The sequence below is a fragment of the Elephas maximus genome, chromosome 4, assembly GCF_024166365.1.
Source record: "Elephas maximus indicus isolate mEleMax1 chromosome 4, mEleMax1 primary haplotype, whole genome shotgun sequence".
Classification (NCBI taxonomy): Eukaryota; Metazoa; Chordata; class Mammalia; order Proboscidea; family Elephantidae; genus Elephas; species Elephas maximus.
In genome coordinates this window covers 153,493,586-153,505,876 of record NC_064822.1, presented here as the reverse complement: position 1 = coordinate 153,505,876, position 12,291 = coordinate 153,493,586, and the positions used below count along the sequence as shown (strand labels likewise).

Here is a 12,291-nt window from a genome sequence, read left to right as displayed (position 1 = left end):
AACGAACAAATCTGCCTTGGAAGAAGCACTACCAGAATGCTCCTTAGAGGCAAGGATGGTGAGACTGCGTCTTACATACTTTGGACGTGTTGTCAGGAGAGATCAGTCCCTGGAGAAGGACATCCTGCTTGGAAACGTACAGGGTCAACGAAAAAGAGGAAGACCCTCAATGAAATGGATTGACATATTGACTTCAACAATGGACTCAAGCATAACAATGATTGTGGGCATGGTGCAGGACTGGGCAGTGTTTTGTTCTGTTGTACATGAGGTCACTATGAGTGGGAACTGACTCCACGGCACCTAACAACAGTAACAACTATACGTGGATGAATATTATGTTGTCATTCCATGTTTAATGACAAATGCACTGGGTGTGATCTTGGATTTGATCTTAGATCCATGGGAAAATTACTATAAAAGACATTATTAGGACAATCAGGAAAAATTGAATATAGACTGAATATTAGATAATAATATCAATGTTAAATTTCCTGATTTTGACAGTTGTACTGTGGTTATGTAAGAGAATGACCCTGTTCTTAGAAAATGCCCACTGAAGTAATTGAGGCAAAGGAACATGGTGTCTGCAGCTTCTCTCAAAGGATCAGAAAAATAAAGTTGACACAGATAAATAGATAGGTACAGAATGATATACCAAAGGTGGCAGAATGCTAACAATTGATGAATCTAGATGAAGGGTATATAAGAGTCCTTTTTTATTATTCTTCCAGCTTTTCTGTAAGTTTGAAGTTATTTCAAAATTAAAAAACAAAAATTGTATATCCCTATGTCATGTTCATGTTTATGACAGGGAAATATTCCATATATCAAGTGAAAAAAATTATATAACAATGATATGATTCCAGTTTTGTAAAGACAAAACTATATTTATCTATTAACAGAATTCTTTCTCAGTGTCTTGCAAATAGCATTGGAATTTGCCCAAGGTCATCTAGCCAGTAAGTAACAAAGCTGAGTTTTGAATCCTGTCTGGAGCTTTGGAGTACGTGCTTTTTAACTACTGGGTAGTGTGAATGTATATGTTTTTAAAGTAATAACTTTCCTAATTATAGAAGGAATGTATAGTAAAAAACAAAAACTAGATAACACATACACACCCTTACATAAAATACAAAAGCTAAACTATTACCAAAAACCATTGTTAACATTTTGAAGTATAGTCAAATAGGTTAGAGTTTTTAGAACTCAGAGAACCTTGAAGGTGGGGTGAACCCTGCCCTGCAGCCTCCAGAGCTTGTAGGACAGACTCCACAGGGCTGGACTCAGACCTTGAAGAGGGGCACTGGTCAGCTGGTACTAGTATCTCCAGGAGGGTTAAGAGCTGTTGCTGGAAAAGGCTGACAGGAACCCATGCAAGCAGAAAGGAGCAAGTTCCTTTTTACTTCCTATGGCCTTCTGGTCTCCTTCCAGTGTGTCTTATTGGCAGAGCCTACCAGCAAGAGAAAACAATAGTTTGCAGAGCCCCAGTCTCAGCATCACAAAGCCAATTTAGAAAGGTGTGTTTGAAAGGGAGAGACACATTCTATAAGAGGAATTACTGAATTCAAGGATAAGAACGTATAAAAAAAACTTAAGGCAAATTTCATTCCAGAAGTTTTATACAGATTTGTGTTCCCACTAGTACCATATGACAGTTCTTGTTTCCTGCACTTCTGCACGTACTAAGTATTATATTTATTTAATTTTTGAAAAGTCTTTCTAGTTTAATAAGCAAAAAATATTACCAGGTTCATTTGCATTTTAGTGACTTGTGACATATTTTCATGATTATCGTTCATTTGTATTTCTGAGACTTGCCTACTCATAAGCTTTGTCCATTTTCCCTATTGTTATGTTCATTTTAATATTTAAATCTTAAATCTCAGATAAGTTAATTATAGCTATGAGGTACAGATTTATAATAAAGTATTCTCAACGTGTATTATTTCTTTCCTTACTCATTTGTATTACCTTCATTAAACATTAAGTTCTTACGTACTTTGAATGTTTGGAGGCTTTCTCTTCATCTTATTGACCTGTTGTCTGTTCTTGATCCATTATCACACTTTTAAATTATTGTAGCTTTAGAGTATTTTTTTAATAATTTTTATTGTGCTTTAAGAGGAAGTTTACAGATCAAGTCAGTCTCTCACACAAAAACCCATATACACCTTGCTACACACTCCCAATTACTCTCCCCCAATGAGACAGCCTGCTCTCTCCCTCCACTCTCTGTTTTCGTGTCCTTTTCGCCAGCTTCTAACCCCCTCCACCCTCTCGTCTCCCCTCCAGGCAGGAGATGCCAATATAGTCTCAAGTGTCCACCTGATCCAAGAAGCTCACTCCTCACCAGCATCCCTTTCCAACTCATTGTCTAGTCCAATCCATGTCTGAAGAGTTGGCTTCGGGAATGGTTCCTGTCCTGGGCCAACAGAAGGTCTGGGGGCCGTGACCACCGGGGTCCTTCCAGTCTCAGACCATTAAGTCTGGTCTTATGAGAATTTGGGGTCTGGATCCCACTGCTCTCCTGCTCCCTTAGGGGTTCTCTGTTGTGTTCCCTGTCAGGGCAGTCATCGGTTGTAGCCAGGCACCATCTAGTTCTTCTGGTCTCAGGATGATGTAGTCGCTGGTTCATGTGGCCCTTTCTGTCTCTTGGACTCATAATTACCTTGTGACCTTGGTGTTCTTCATTCTCCTTTGATCCAGGTGGGTTGAGAACAATTGATGCATCTTAGATGGCTGCTTGCTAGTGTGTAAGACCCCCGACGCCACTCTTCCAAGTGGGATGCAGAATGTTTTGTTAACAGATTTTATTACGCCAATTGACTTAGATGTCCCCTGAAACCATGGTCCCCAGACCCCTACCCCTGCTACGCTGGCCTTCGAAGCATTCTAGAGTATTTTTTAAAAATAGAGTGTACATCTTGTTCTTTCAGAAATTTCTTAGATACTCTGAAATGTTATTTATCCATATGATCTTTAGAATTTAAAGTTCCCCAAAAAAGTCCTATTTAAGTATTAACTGGGATTACATTAAATTTATAAAGTAATTTAGGAGAATTGCCAACTTTACCGTCTTGAGTTTTCTCATCTGGGAATGCGATATAATAGACAAGTATTTTAAAGTTTCCCTAAATCAGACTGAAGAGCATTTTTGCTACATGCCTATGGTTGCTGTAAAAGTGGCCACCATTTTTCATGTATTACTAAGGATTTTACCTCCTTAATAAATAAACATGTACATGGATTTTTTTTCATTCTACAAATTAACCTTAAAAGATTAGGTGTCTTCTCCAAGGTCACATAGCTGGGAAGTGATAGAAGCAAGCTAGTGATGGGGTTCGATTAACTTCAGAGTCCAAACTCAGAACCCATGTACGTACTTTGTTCCCAATAGTTAAGTCACCCAGACCACAACCTCTGCCACTCTGAATCCTGGTTTTAGCTTCCTTGTTGCCCATATGACTTAACCTTAGTAATGTTTATAGAGGTATAGTGGGCAGAGAGACTTGATCAGTATCCCTGGTTGGGGCGGGGCGGGGGGCGGGGATACAAATGAGTATTAAGAACCTTCATTTTGGGAGCAGGTGGGGAAAAAGGCCTTAGAGTCAGTGCTTGTAACTGGCTGTGAAGACTACTTTGAGATTTTATACACTGTCTGCTTCTACTTGCCAAGTCCTTAAATCCTCGGCATGTATCAGACTTTAGTGAGCACAGATCCTTTACTTAGTATTAGAAAGCTCATCAAAAAGAATTGCATTTTAGGCATACTTGTCTCTTACTGACTATCCAGAAGGTGTACCATATGGCTTGATTGTCGTATGTTGTTCAAGCCTAATTGTGTGGATATAGCTTCCTGGCATGAATAATTATTCAACCTATCAATATCTTTAAATCTCATAACAATTGAATGGCTTTGCCTCCCTTGGCAGGGCTCTGTTGTTACTTTTCTTTTATTGCTACCCCTAGACTCCCACCCTCACCCCACCACTAACTTTCATTTTTTATTTGTTCATTATTTTTTAAGAAAAACAGGAATTGGGTGGGGGGCGTGATTCTTTGGTGATGTTATTGCTGTTAGCTCTGGTGTGTGCAGGTATTATTTCCTAGGACATTTAGGAACTAGGACATTTCTTCTGTTTGAAGCTTCAGGTTCAGTATAAAATGAATTTGTGCCCTACTTTGTCCATTCTATAAGGTTGACATTATATAAAACGATTTTATTTTAAATGACATCTAGCATCAGGCAAGCTACCATGCTGAGTAAATGTTATTCTAAATTCAGAAGTGTGCATGTTGGGCAGTTACTTAGTTTAAATAGAACTGGAAATACACTATCACATAAAGTAAAGACTGTCTCGTGCTTTGGAGAATTATTTGAAAAATTGAAGAATTTGACTAAAAAAATGTACTTTCCTAGATGTGCACTTTTAGAAAATGCTGTATTCTTTTTGCACAATTCAGTACATTCAGTAAAATTACTGGGGAAAAATCAAGATGCTAACACCACTTCATCATCGGAATTGACTCGACGGCACTGGGTTTGGTTTGGTTTGGTAACACCACTTAAGCAATTATTTTGTTCATTTCTTTAGAAATAATTTATATAAGTAAGTGTTCTGTGAACTATAAACGCTATAAACCAATGGCTGTTTTACATTTTGTGCACTATGTGTCAGAGAGTCCTTCCCTCCTTCTCCTCTCCCCCAAGAAAAACAGTCTTTGTCTGATGCCCAGTTAAATGATATGGGAAATTTTAAGCAAATGAGATTAATGAAGAAAATATGCCACTGTTTTCCAACCGACTATACTGATATGTTTACTAAATAGCTAACATTGAGAAAAAATTTTTGAAATTTCAAGATAAACTACACCTCCCTTTAAATGTATTTAAAACTTGTTAAGAGAATAGTTTTCTGAGATATTATATTAATAACCTTTTAAAAAAGCATTACATTCTATTCCTGCTACTAAGTACTCTTGACTATTTTTATGTGTTTATTAGTCAAGGGAAATGATAGTCACAGAGTTTATATCCCAAACTCTGACTATATTTGTGAATATGTTTTGTTTGTTTTTAGTTTTCACTTTGGCGCTCTTTCCAGGCAGCTCTCTTGGCATCGATGGCATCGCTTCTGCCTGTCGTGTAGGTTTTGCAATTAGGCCATTCCATTGTACTCTCTCACCACAACTTATTTCATGCAGTATTCCTGTTGTTTTATCCAGCCATTAACTTAAATAATTTTTTCTTCATATTTTAGTCAAAATTGTTTTCCCAAATATAAAAAAAAGTAAATTTTGTGAGAATCTAGACAATAATTTTTGAATGGAAAAAAAATCAGAACGTATTAAAAACTTGTGCTTTTTCTCCTGCCTACCCCCTCTGACCCCATTCCTCACAGAAGGGTGGGATATTTCCATCTGACCGCAATAACCAGGATTTGTATGTTTTCCTCTGCTTCTTATATACCGGACACAAGAAAATCTGGAGTAGTGGTAGACTATACATGGAAACTATGGCCAGCCAGCTGTGTTAGAGTAGAAAGGCCAATACACGTGGAATGAATTATTCTTCTAGCCATAGCTCTCCAGACCCCAAATGAGTGAGTCTTGGCAGGGATAGAAAATCTCTGGGAATGCTAACTAAAGATGAGCTGGATTTCTGTTGGAGCTGAAGTCAGGGTGGTGAGCCTTGTAATGTTAGCATTGTGAAAGAAGGATAATGACTCGGCCTGAGTCAGGGGCTGCTGGCTCGGTGGACATTATTCATTAATTTCTTAAAAATGAATTTGCCATGTACTATGGTGTCTGGGTATGGTAGGACCTATAGGGTGGCTATGAGTCAGAATCGACTCAACAGCAATGGGTTTGGTTGGTTTTTTTTGTGTGTTAGTTATTTTTTAATTTTTTATGGTAGGATCTCAGTGTGGGGAGAAGTAGGTTATAATGGTGAGCAAAAGCCATCATGGAGAATTACCTGTACAATAAGGGTATGAATTAGAGGTGTTTAACTAAACCAAGAATGGGGGTGATAGGATTATAGAAAATTTCTCAGAAAAAGTTTGAGCTGAGGTCCAAAGGCTTGCTGTTTGAAGTGTGTTCCATGGAAAGATTGTTTGGGCATCACCTGGGAACAGATTCTCAGGTCCCATCCCAAGTTTGCTGAATTAGACTCTGTATTTTAGTAGATCCCCAGATGATTTGTGTGTCTGTCAAAGTTTGAGAAGTACTAATCTTAAGCTTTTTTAAAAACAGCTTTATTGAGAGATAATTCACATATCATATAACTCACCCATTTAAACATAGAATTCAGTGGTTTTTAGAAAATTTCACAGAGTTGTGCAGCCGTCAATTTTAGAATGCTTTTATTACCTCAAAAATAAACCCTACTTTTTACTCCCTGCCAGTCCCTTCACTGTCCCCCGTCCCAGTCCTAGGCAACCCCTAATCTACTTTCTGTCTCTGTAGATTTGTCTATGCTGGACATTTCATATACGTGGAGTCATATAATATATAGTCTTTTATGTTGGCTTCTTTCACTTAGCATAAGGTTTTCAAGGTTCATTCATGCTGTAGCAGGTATCAGAACTTCATTTCTTTTTATGGCTGAATAATATTCCATTGTATGTATATACCACATTTTGCTTATCTGTTCATCTATTGATGGACACTTGGGTTGTTTCCAGCTTTTGGCTATTTTGAATAATGCTGATGTGAACATTGGTATCTCTTTGAGTCCCTGCTTTCAAATCTTTTGTATATATCCCTAGGGATGTGGGTCACATGGTACTTCTGTATTTAACCTTTTAAGGAACTGCCAGAGTGTTTTCCAAAGTGCTGTACCATTTTACATTCACACCAACATGGTATAAGGGTTCCAAGTTCTCTACGTCCTCACCAACACTTATTAACGTCTTTGTTTATTGTAGCCACTCTAGTGGTTGTGAAGTGGTATGTCATTATGGTTTTGATTTGCATTTTCCTGAAGACTAATGATGTTGAGCATCGTTTCATGTACTTATTGGCCATTTATGTATTTTCTTTGGAAAAATGTCTATTTAAATTCTTTGATCATTTTTAATTTATTTTTCTTGTTGTTGAGAATATATACAGCAGAGTATACACCAATTCAGCCATTTCTACATGTACAATTCAGTGACATCAATTACATTCTTCCGGATGTGCAACTATTCTCACCCTCCTTTTCTGAGTTGTTCCACCCCCCTTTAGCATAAACTTACTGTTTCCTATTTAATCATTCGAGTTGCTATTGTCAGTTTGATCCCATATAGATAGATCTTAAAAGAGCACAATGCTCAAGGCAGACAGTCTTTACTGGTTGAGCTAAACTTTTCTCTGATTTTAAGAAGACTTCAGGGAATATTTTTGGTTTAAAGATTATCTCAGGGCTATTTGACCATTTTTTAATTGAGTTATTTGTCTTTTTATTATTGAGTTGTAATTTTTAAAAATACATTCTAAGTACAAGTACCTTGTCAAATATACAATTTGTAAATATTTTCTCTCATTCTGTAGGTTATCTTTTTATTTTCTTGATGGTGCCCTTTGAAGAACAAAAGTTTTGAGGTTTGATGAAGTCAAATTTATCTATCTTTTTCATTTGTTGCTTGTGTTCTTGGGTCGTATCTAAGAAACCATTTGCCCCAAATCCAAGATAATGGACATTTACTCCAATTTTTTTCTAAGAATTTTATAGTTTTAGCACTTAACATTTAGAGTTAATTTTTACATATGTTGTGAGGTTGGAGTCCAGTTTTATTCTTCTGCATGTAGAGATGCAGTTGTCTCAGCACTATTTGTTGAAAATGATTTAAAGTTTAAGAAAGAGTTGAGGTGAGAGGAATTGGAGTACTGGAATATTCTTAGCAAAAGGAACTGTGTATGCAAAGGCTGTATCTTCTGGGGGAGCTTGGTGAGTGCTATGTACTGAAAAGAGGGCTGGATCCCAGGGTGGCGGGGTAGGGGGTGAGGTGTTATGTAAAGGGAGCCTGTAGAAGAATATAGGGATCAGAGCATGCAGGCCTTTTCAGGAATTTGTCCTTGTATTTTGCAATTAATCTACCAGGCAGCTGAATGGACATATAGAAGCCAGTTAGGAGACTACATCCGTGATCCAGTACTGAAGGAGAAGATAGCTGGAATTAGGATCATCCAAGTGGAGATCAAGAGAGTCAAGTTAATTTGAGAGACATTTAAGTGATTTATGATAGGATTTGTGATAAGTTGAGGGTAAGAAGATGATTATCATGGATAATTCCCAGATTTCTAGCATGAACAAGGACATGCCATTCATTTATCTGGGTAGGAAAACTTTTGAGAGTATTAAATCTGTGATCACAAGTTCCATTTTGGAAATATTGAGTCTGATGTGTCTTTGAGACATGTAGGAGTACATGGCAGGTATGCAATTGTGTACAGATATCTGGAGCTTAAAGGAAAGGTCTGGATGGAAATTTAAATGCCTGAGTCTTCTGCATATAGATGGTAACTGAAGATGTGGACTTTGATAATATTGCTCGAGTTGAGAGTACAGAGTAAAAAGAAGGTGTAGGACTAGGTCTTGGGAAATTTTAACATTTAATGGTCTCATGGAAGAGAATGAGCCTGCAGAGGAGGCCGAGAAGTATGAACAAGTGGCAAGAAAACAAGGAGAGTGTGGTGTCATGCAGCCAAAGGAGGAGTGTTTCAAGAAGGATGGGAGTAGTCAACATTGCTGAAAATTAGTGTAAGGATTGGAATTTAGCAGAGATTATTGGTATCTTTTTGGAGAGCTCTTCTGATGGAATACTACAGGTGAAACTAGTATCAAGTGAGTTGAACAGTGAGTAGAGAGGGAGGGGTGAACAAAGGAGACAACTAATATGAATTAGTCTTTCTTCTATTCAGTATATTTGTTGATTACCTGTTATATACCCAGCAATGGGAATATACGGGTGAATGAGTCAAAAGTCCAGTGATAGTGATATATGCATAAGTTGCTATGGGAGTACATTAGTGGAGTGGTTAAATAAGGAGTGTGTGTGTGTGTGTGTGTGTGTGTGTGTGTGTGCGTATGCTGGAGAATTGGGATGGGGATAGACAGAGGGAGGATGGTGAATTCAGGGAACTGTAGACACTTCAGGTTGGCAGAAGCATTGGGTAGGGCCCAGGTAAGACTGGAGAGAGAAGATGCAGACCAGAATTTTTAAATAGATGTGGAATCTTTGTTTACTAAGTATTGTATATTTTTTTAATCAGATGCCTGAAAATGGAAACCCTTCTTTCTTTTTTAAAGTACATCTGAAAATGTCTTAATTTTTTGTTTGGGGTTTGTCGAACAGTGATTTTCATCTTAAATGTGCATTCAGCATGTACTTTGTTCATTTACTACTCACAGTAATCCTGTAGGACAGAATAGAACTGCCCCGTAGAGTTTCCAAGGAGCACCTGGTAGATTTGTACTGTCAACCTTTTTGGTCAGCAGCCGTAGCACTTAACCACTATGCCACCAGGGTTTCCATTTACTACTCAGTTAACATTTATTTAGTATGGTTTATTTATTTACTTATTGAACTCCCACCTGCCCTTGAATAGCTTATTATTAAGAAACCAGACACATAGATAGGCAAGGGAAAAAAGTTTGTTTCAACAAACTTTTGTTAATTTTTTTATGTGTGCTATATGCAGGAGGTACTGAGTATGTTGCCTACCGTCTGAAAGAAGGTAAGCTATGGCTTCTGCCTTCTAGAAAGGTGCAATTTAGAAGTTAATGGGTACAGAAGGAGATACAATATGGTGATACTGATGATGATAGGTAATTGAACACAAACTATAGATTAAGTTCTTTACCTACATTCTCCTGACAACCTTATAATATAACCAAAACCAAAATATTATCTCCACCTTACAGATGAAGAAACTAAGGCTTCGAGAGGTTAAGTAATTTGACCAAGGTCATACAGTCAATACAGAGGAGAGACAGGATTAAACCCAAGTCTGCATGACTTGATGTCCCATTAATATAACCACATATTATATGATATCATAGATAATGATGTGTGTGTTGGTTATCTAGTGCTGCTATAACAGAAATATCACGATTGGATGGCTTTAACAAAGAGAAATTTATTCTCTCACACTCTAGGAGGCTGGAAATCCGAATCCAGGAAGAGGCTTTTTCTCTCTGTCAGCTCTGGGAGAAGGTCCTTGTCATCAATATTCTCTGGTCAAGGAGCCTCTCAAATGCAGAGACCCCTGGTCCAAAGGATGCGCTGTTTTCCTGGCTCTTGTTTCTTGGCAGCATGAGGTCCCCATGTCTCTCTGCCCACTTCTCCCTTTTATGTCTCAAAAGAGATTGGTTTAAGATGCAACCTAATCGTGTAGATTGAATCTTACTCCATTAACATAACTGCCGCTAATCCCACCTCATGAACATCATAGAAGTAGGATTTACAACACATAGGAAAATCACATCGGATGACAAAATGGTGGACAATCACACAATACTGGGAATCATGGCCTAGCCAAGTTGGCAGGTATTCTTGAAGGACACAATTCAATCTGTGACAATATGATATCAAAAATAGCAGAAATGCAAGGAAATGCTTGACAGTTATCTTAAGATACAAAATTGAAGTATTATAGAGATTTGGAGAGGGGAGAAATTGCATCTATTTGGGGAAGATGAGGAAAGATTTCATTATTTCGCAAATGCAAATTAAAAGTCAACTAATTTAATGTACTGGAACCCTGGTGGCACAGTGGTTAAGAGCTTGGCTGTTAATCAAAAAGTCGGAAGTTCAAATCCTCCAGTCACCCCTTGGGAACCCTGTGGGGCAGTTCTACTCTGTCCTGTAGGGTCATTGTGTGTTGAAATTGACTTGACGGCAATGGGTTTGGTTTCGGTTTTAATACAATGTACACTGTATACTGAGTCTACATAGAAAGCTTTCATTCTTTTTAATTATTTAATGAATAATAAATAAACAGAAGGTTGGTTCTCAGTACCTAGCTATGAATATACATTGCTGTTATTCTCAAATCATGTAGTTATATTCACTAGAACAATAAATACAGTATTGCCCTCAAAAAACATCCAATGTCATAAATATGTCAGTTCCCCCCAAATATCCATAAATTTGAGGTAATTCCAGTAAAAATCTGAGTAAGATTTTTAATGAAACTTAAATAGGTAATTTTAAAGTTAACATGAAAGAGCAAAGAACCAAGTTTTGCCAGGAAAATTTTGAAGAAATCTGAAGGTCAGGGACTCACTAGATAAACAGGATAGCTGCCATCAAGTTGACTCTGACTCATGGTGACCTTATGTACAACAGAATGAAACATTGCCTGGGCCTCTGTCATCCTTATGATCACTGACGTGTTCGAGTCCATCATTACGGCTAGTATGCCAATTCATCTCACCCAGGTTTCTTTCTCTCTTGCTAGCCCCCTGCTTCAGTAAACATGCTGTCCTCCTCCAGCAATTGATTCCTGTATACGAGGAGACATTTACAAGGATGCTTATTATAGCGTTCAATGTTGGTTAACAGTAGAGTGGATATATAAATTGTGGAATAGACAGTCACTGGAATTCGGTAGCAAAAATAAGTGAATTAGAGTTACAGGCGTCACCATGAACAAATCTAACAAGCAATGTAGATTAACAAAATACAACAAAATGATTTAATATAATAATCTTTTATATGAAGTTCTAATATATGTAAAGGAGCCCTGATGGCATAGTGGTTAAGAGCTTGGCTGCTAACCAGAAAATTGGCAGTTCAACTCTACCAGCTACTGCTTGGAAAACCTATGGGGCAGTTCTACTTTGTTGTACAAGGTCACTATGAATCAAAATCAACTCGACAGCAAGGTTTTTTTTTTAATGGATTTTAATATATGCAAAAACAATACTGTAGTTTAGGGATATCTACATATGTAATAAAATTAAAGGGACATGCTTTAGAATGACAGACAACCATATTCAAGATGGTGATATCCTCCAAGAGGGAAATGAAATAGATCAGAAAAGAGTACACAGTACTCCAACTCTACTTGTAATACCATTTCTTAAGCTGGGGAGATGGTAAATGCTTTATTATTCTTTGTACGTTTCATGTATATGGATTTGAATTTTTTTAAAGCAGAGTTGGAACTTTTTAAAAAATCACTTGTTATCAAATAAAAAGAGAAAGATTACTGACAGATTAAAAAATGTTAGTGTCGCAGTGAGGTTGTATTTTTTATTCACTCATATTAATTTTACTCAGTTGCTTTTGTGTACGC

The 12,291-nt window shown here is 37.4% G+C and overlaps 1 protein-coding gene across 2 annotated transcripts in view; it reads left to right on the top strand.

The window, feature by feature from the left end:
• POC1B (POC1 centriolar protein B) overlaps positions 1-12,291 on the top strand; it is a 116,971-nt gene that overhangs the window by 84,174 nt on the left and 20,506 nt on the right. The window contains exon 11 of one of the 2 annotated variants that reach the window (XM_049884024.1): positions 919-1,700. The exons of the other annotated variant lie outside the window; for it this stretch is intronic. Within the exon in view, the coding sequence (XP_049739981.1) occupies positions 919-966 (48 nt within the window). The 3' untranslated portion in view covers positions 967-1,700. Of the gene's footprint in view, positions 1-918; positions 1,701-12,291 lie in introns of those variants that run through there. 2 annotated transcript variants of the gene reach the window in all.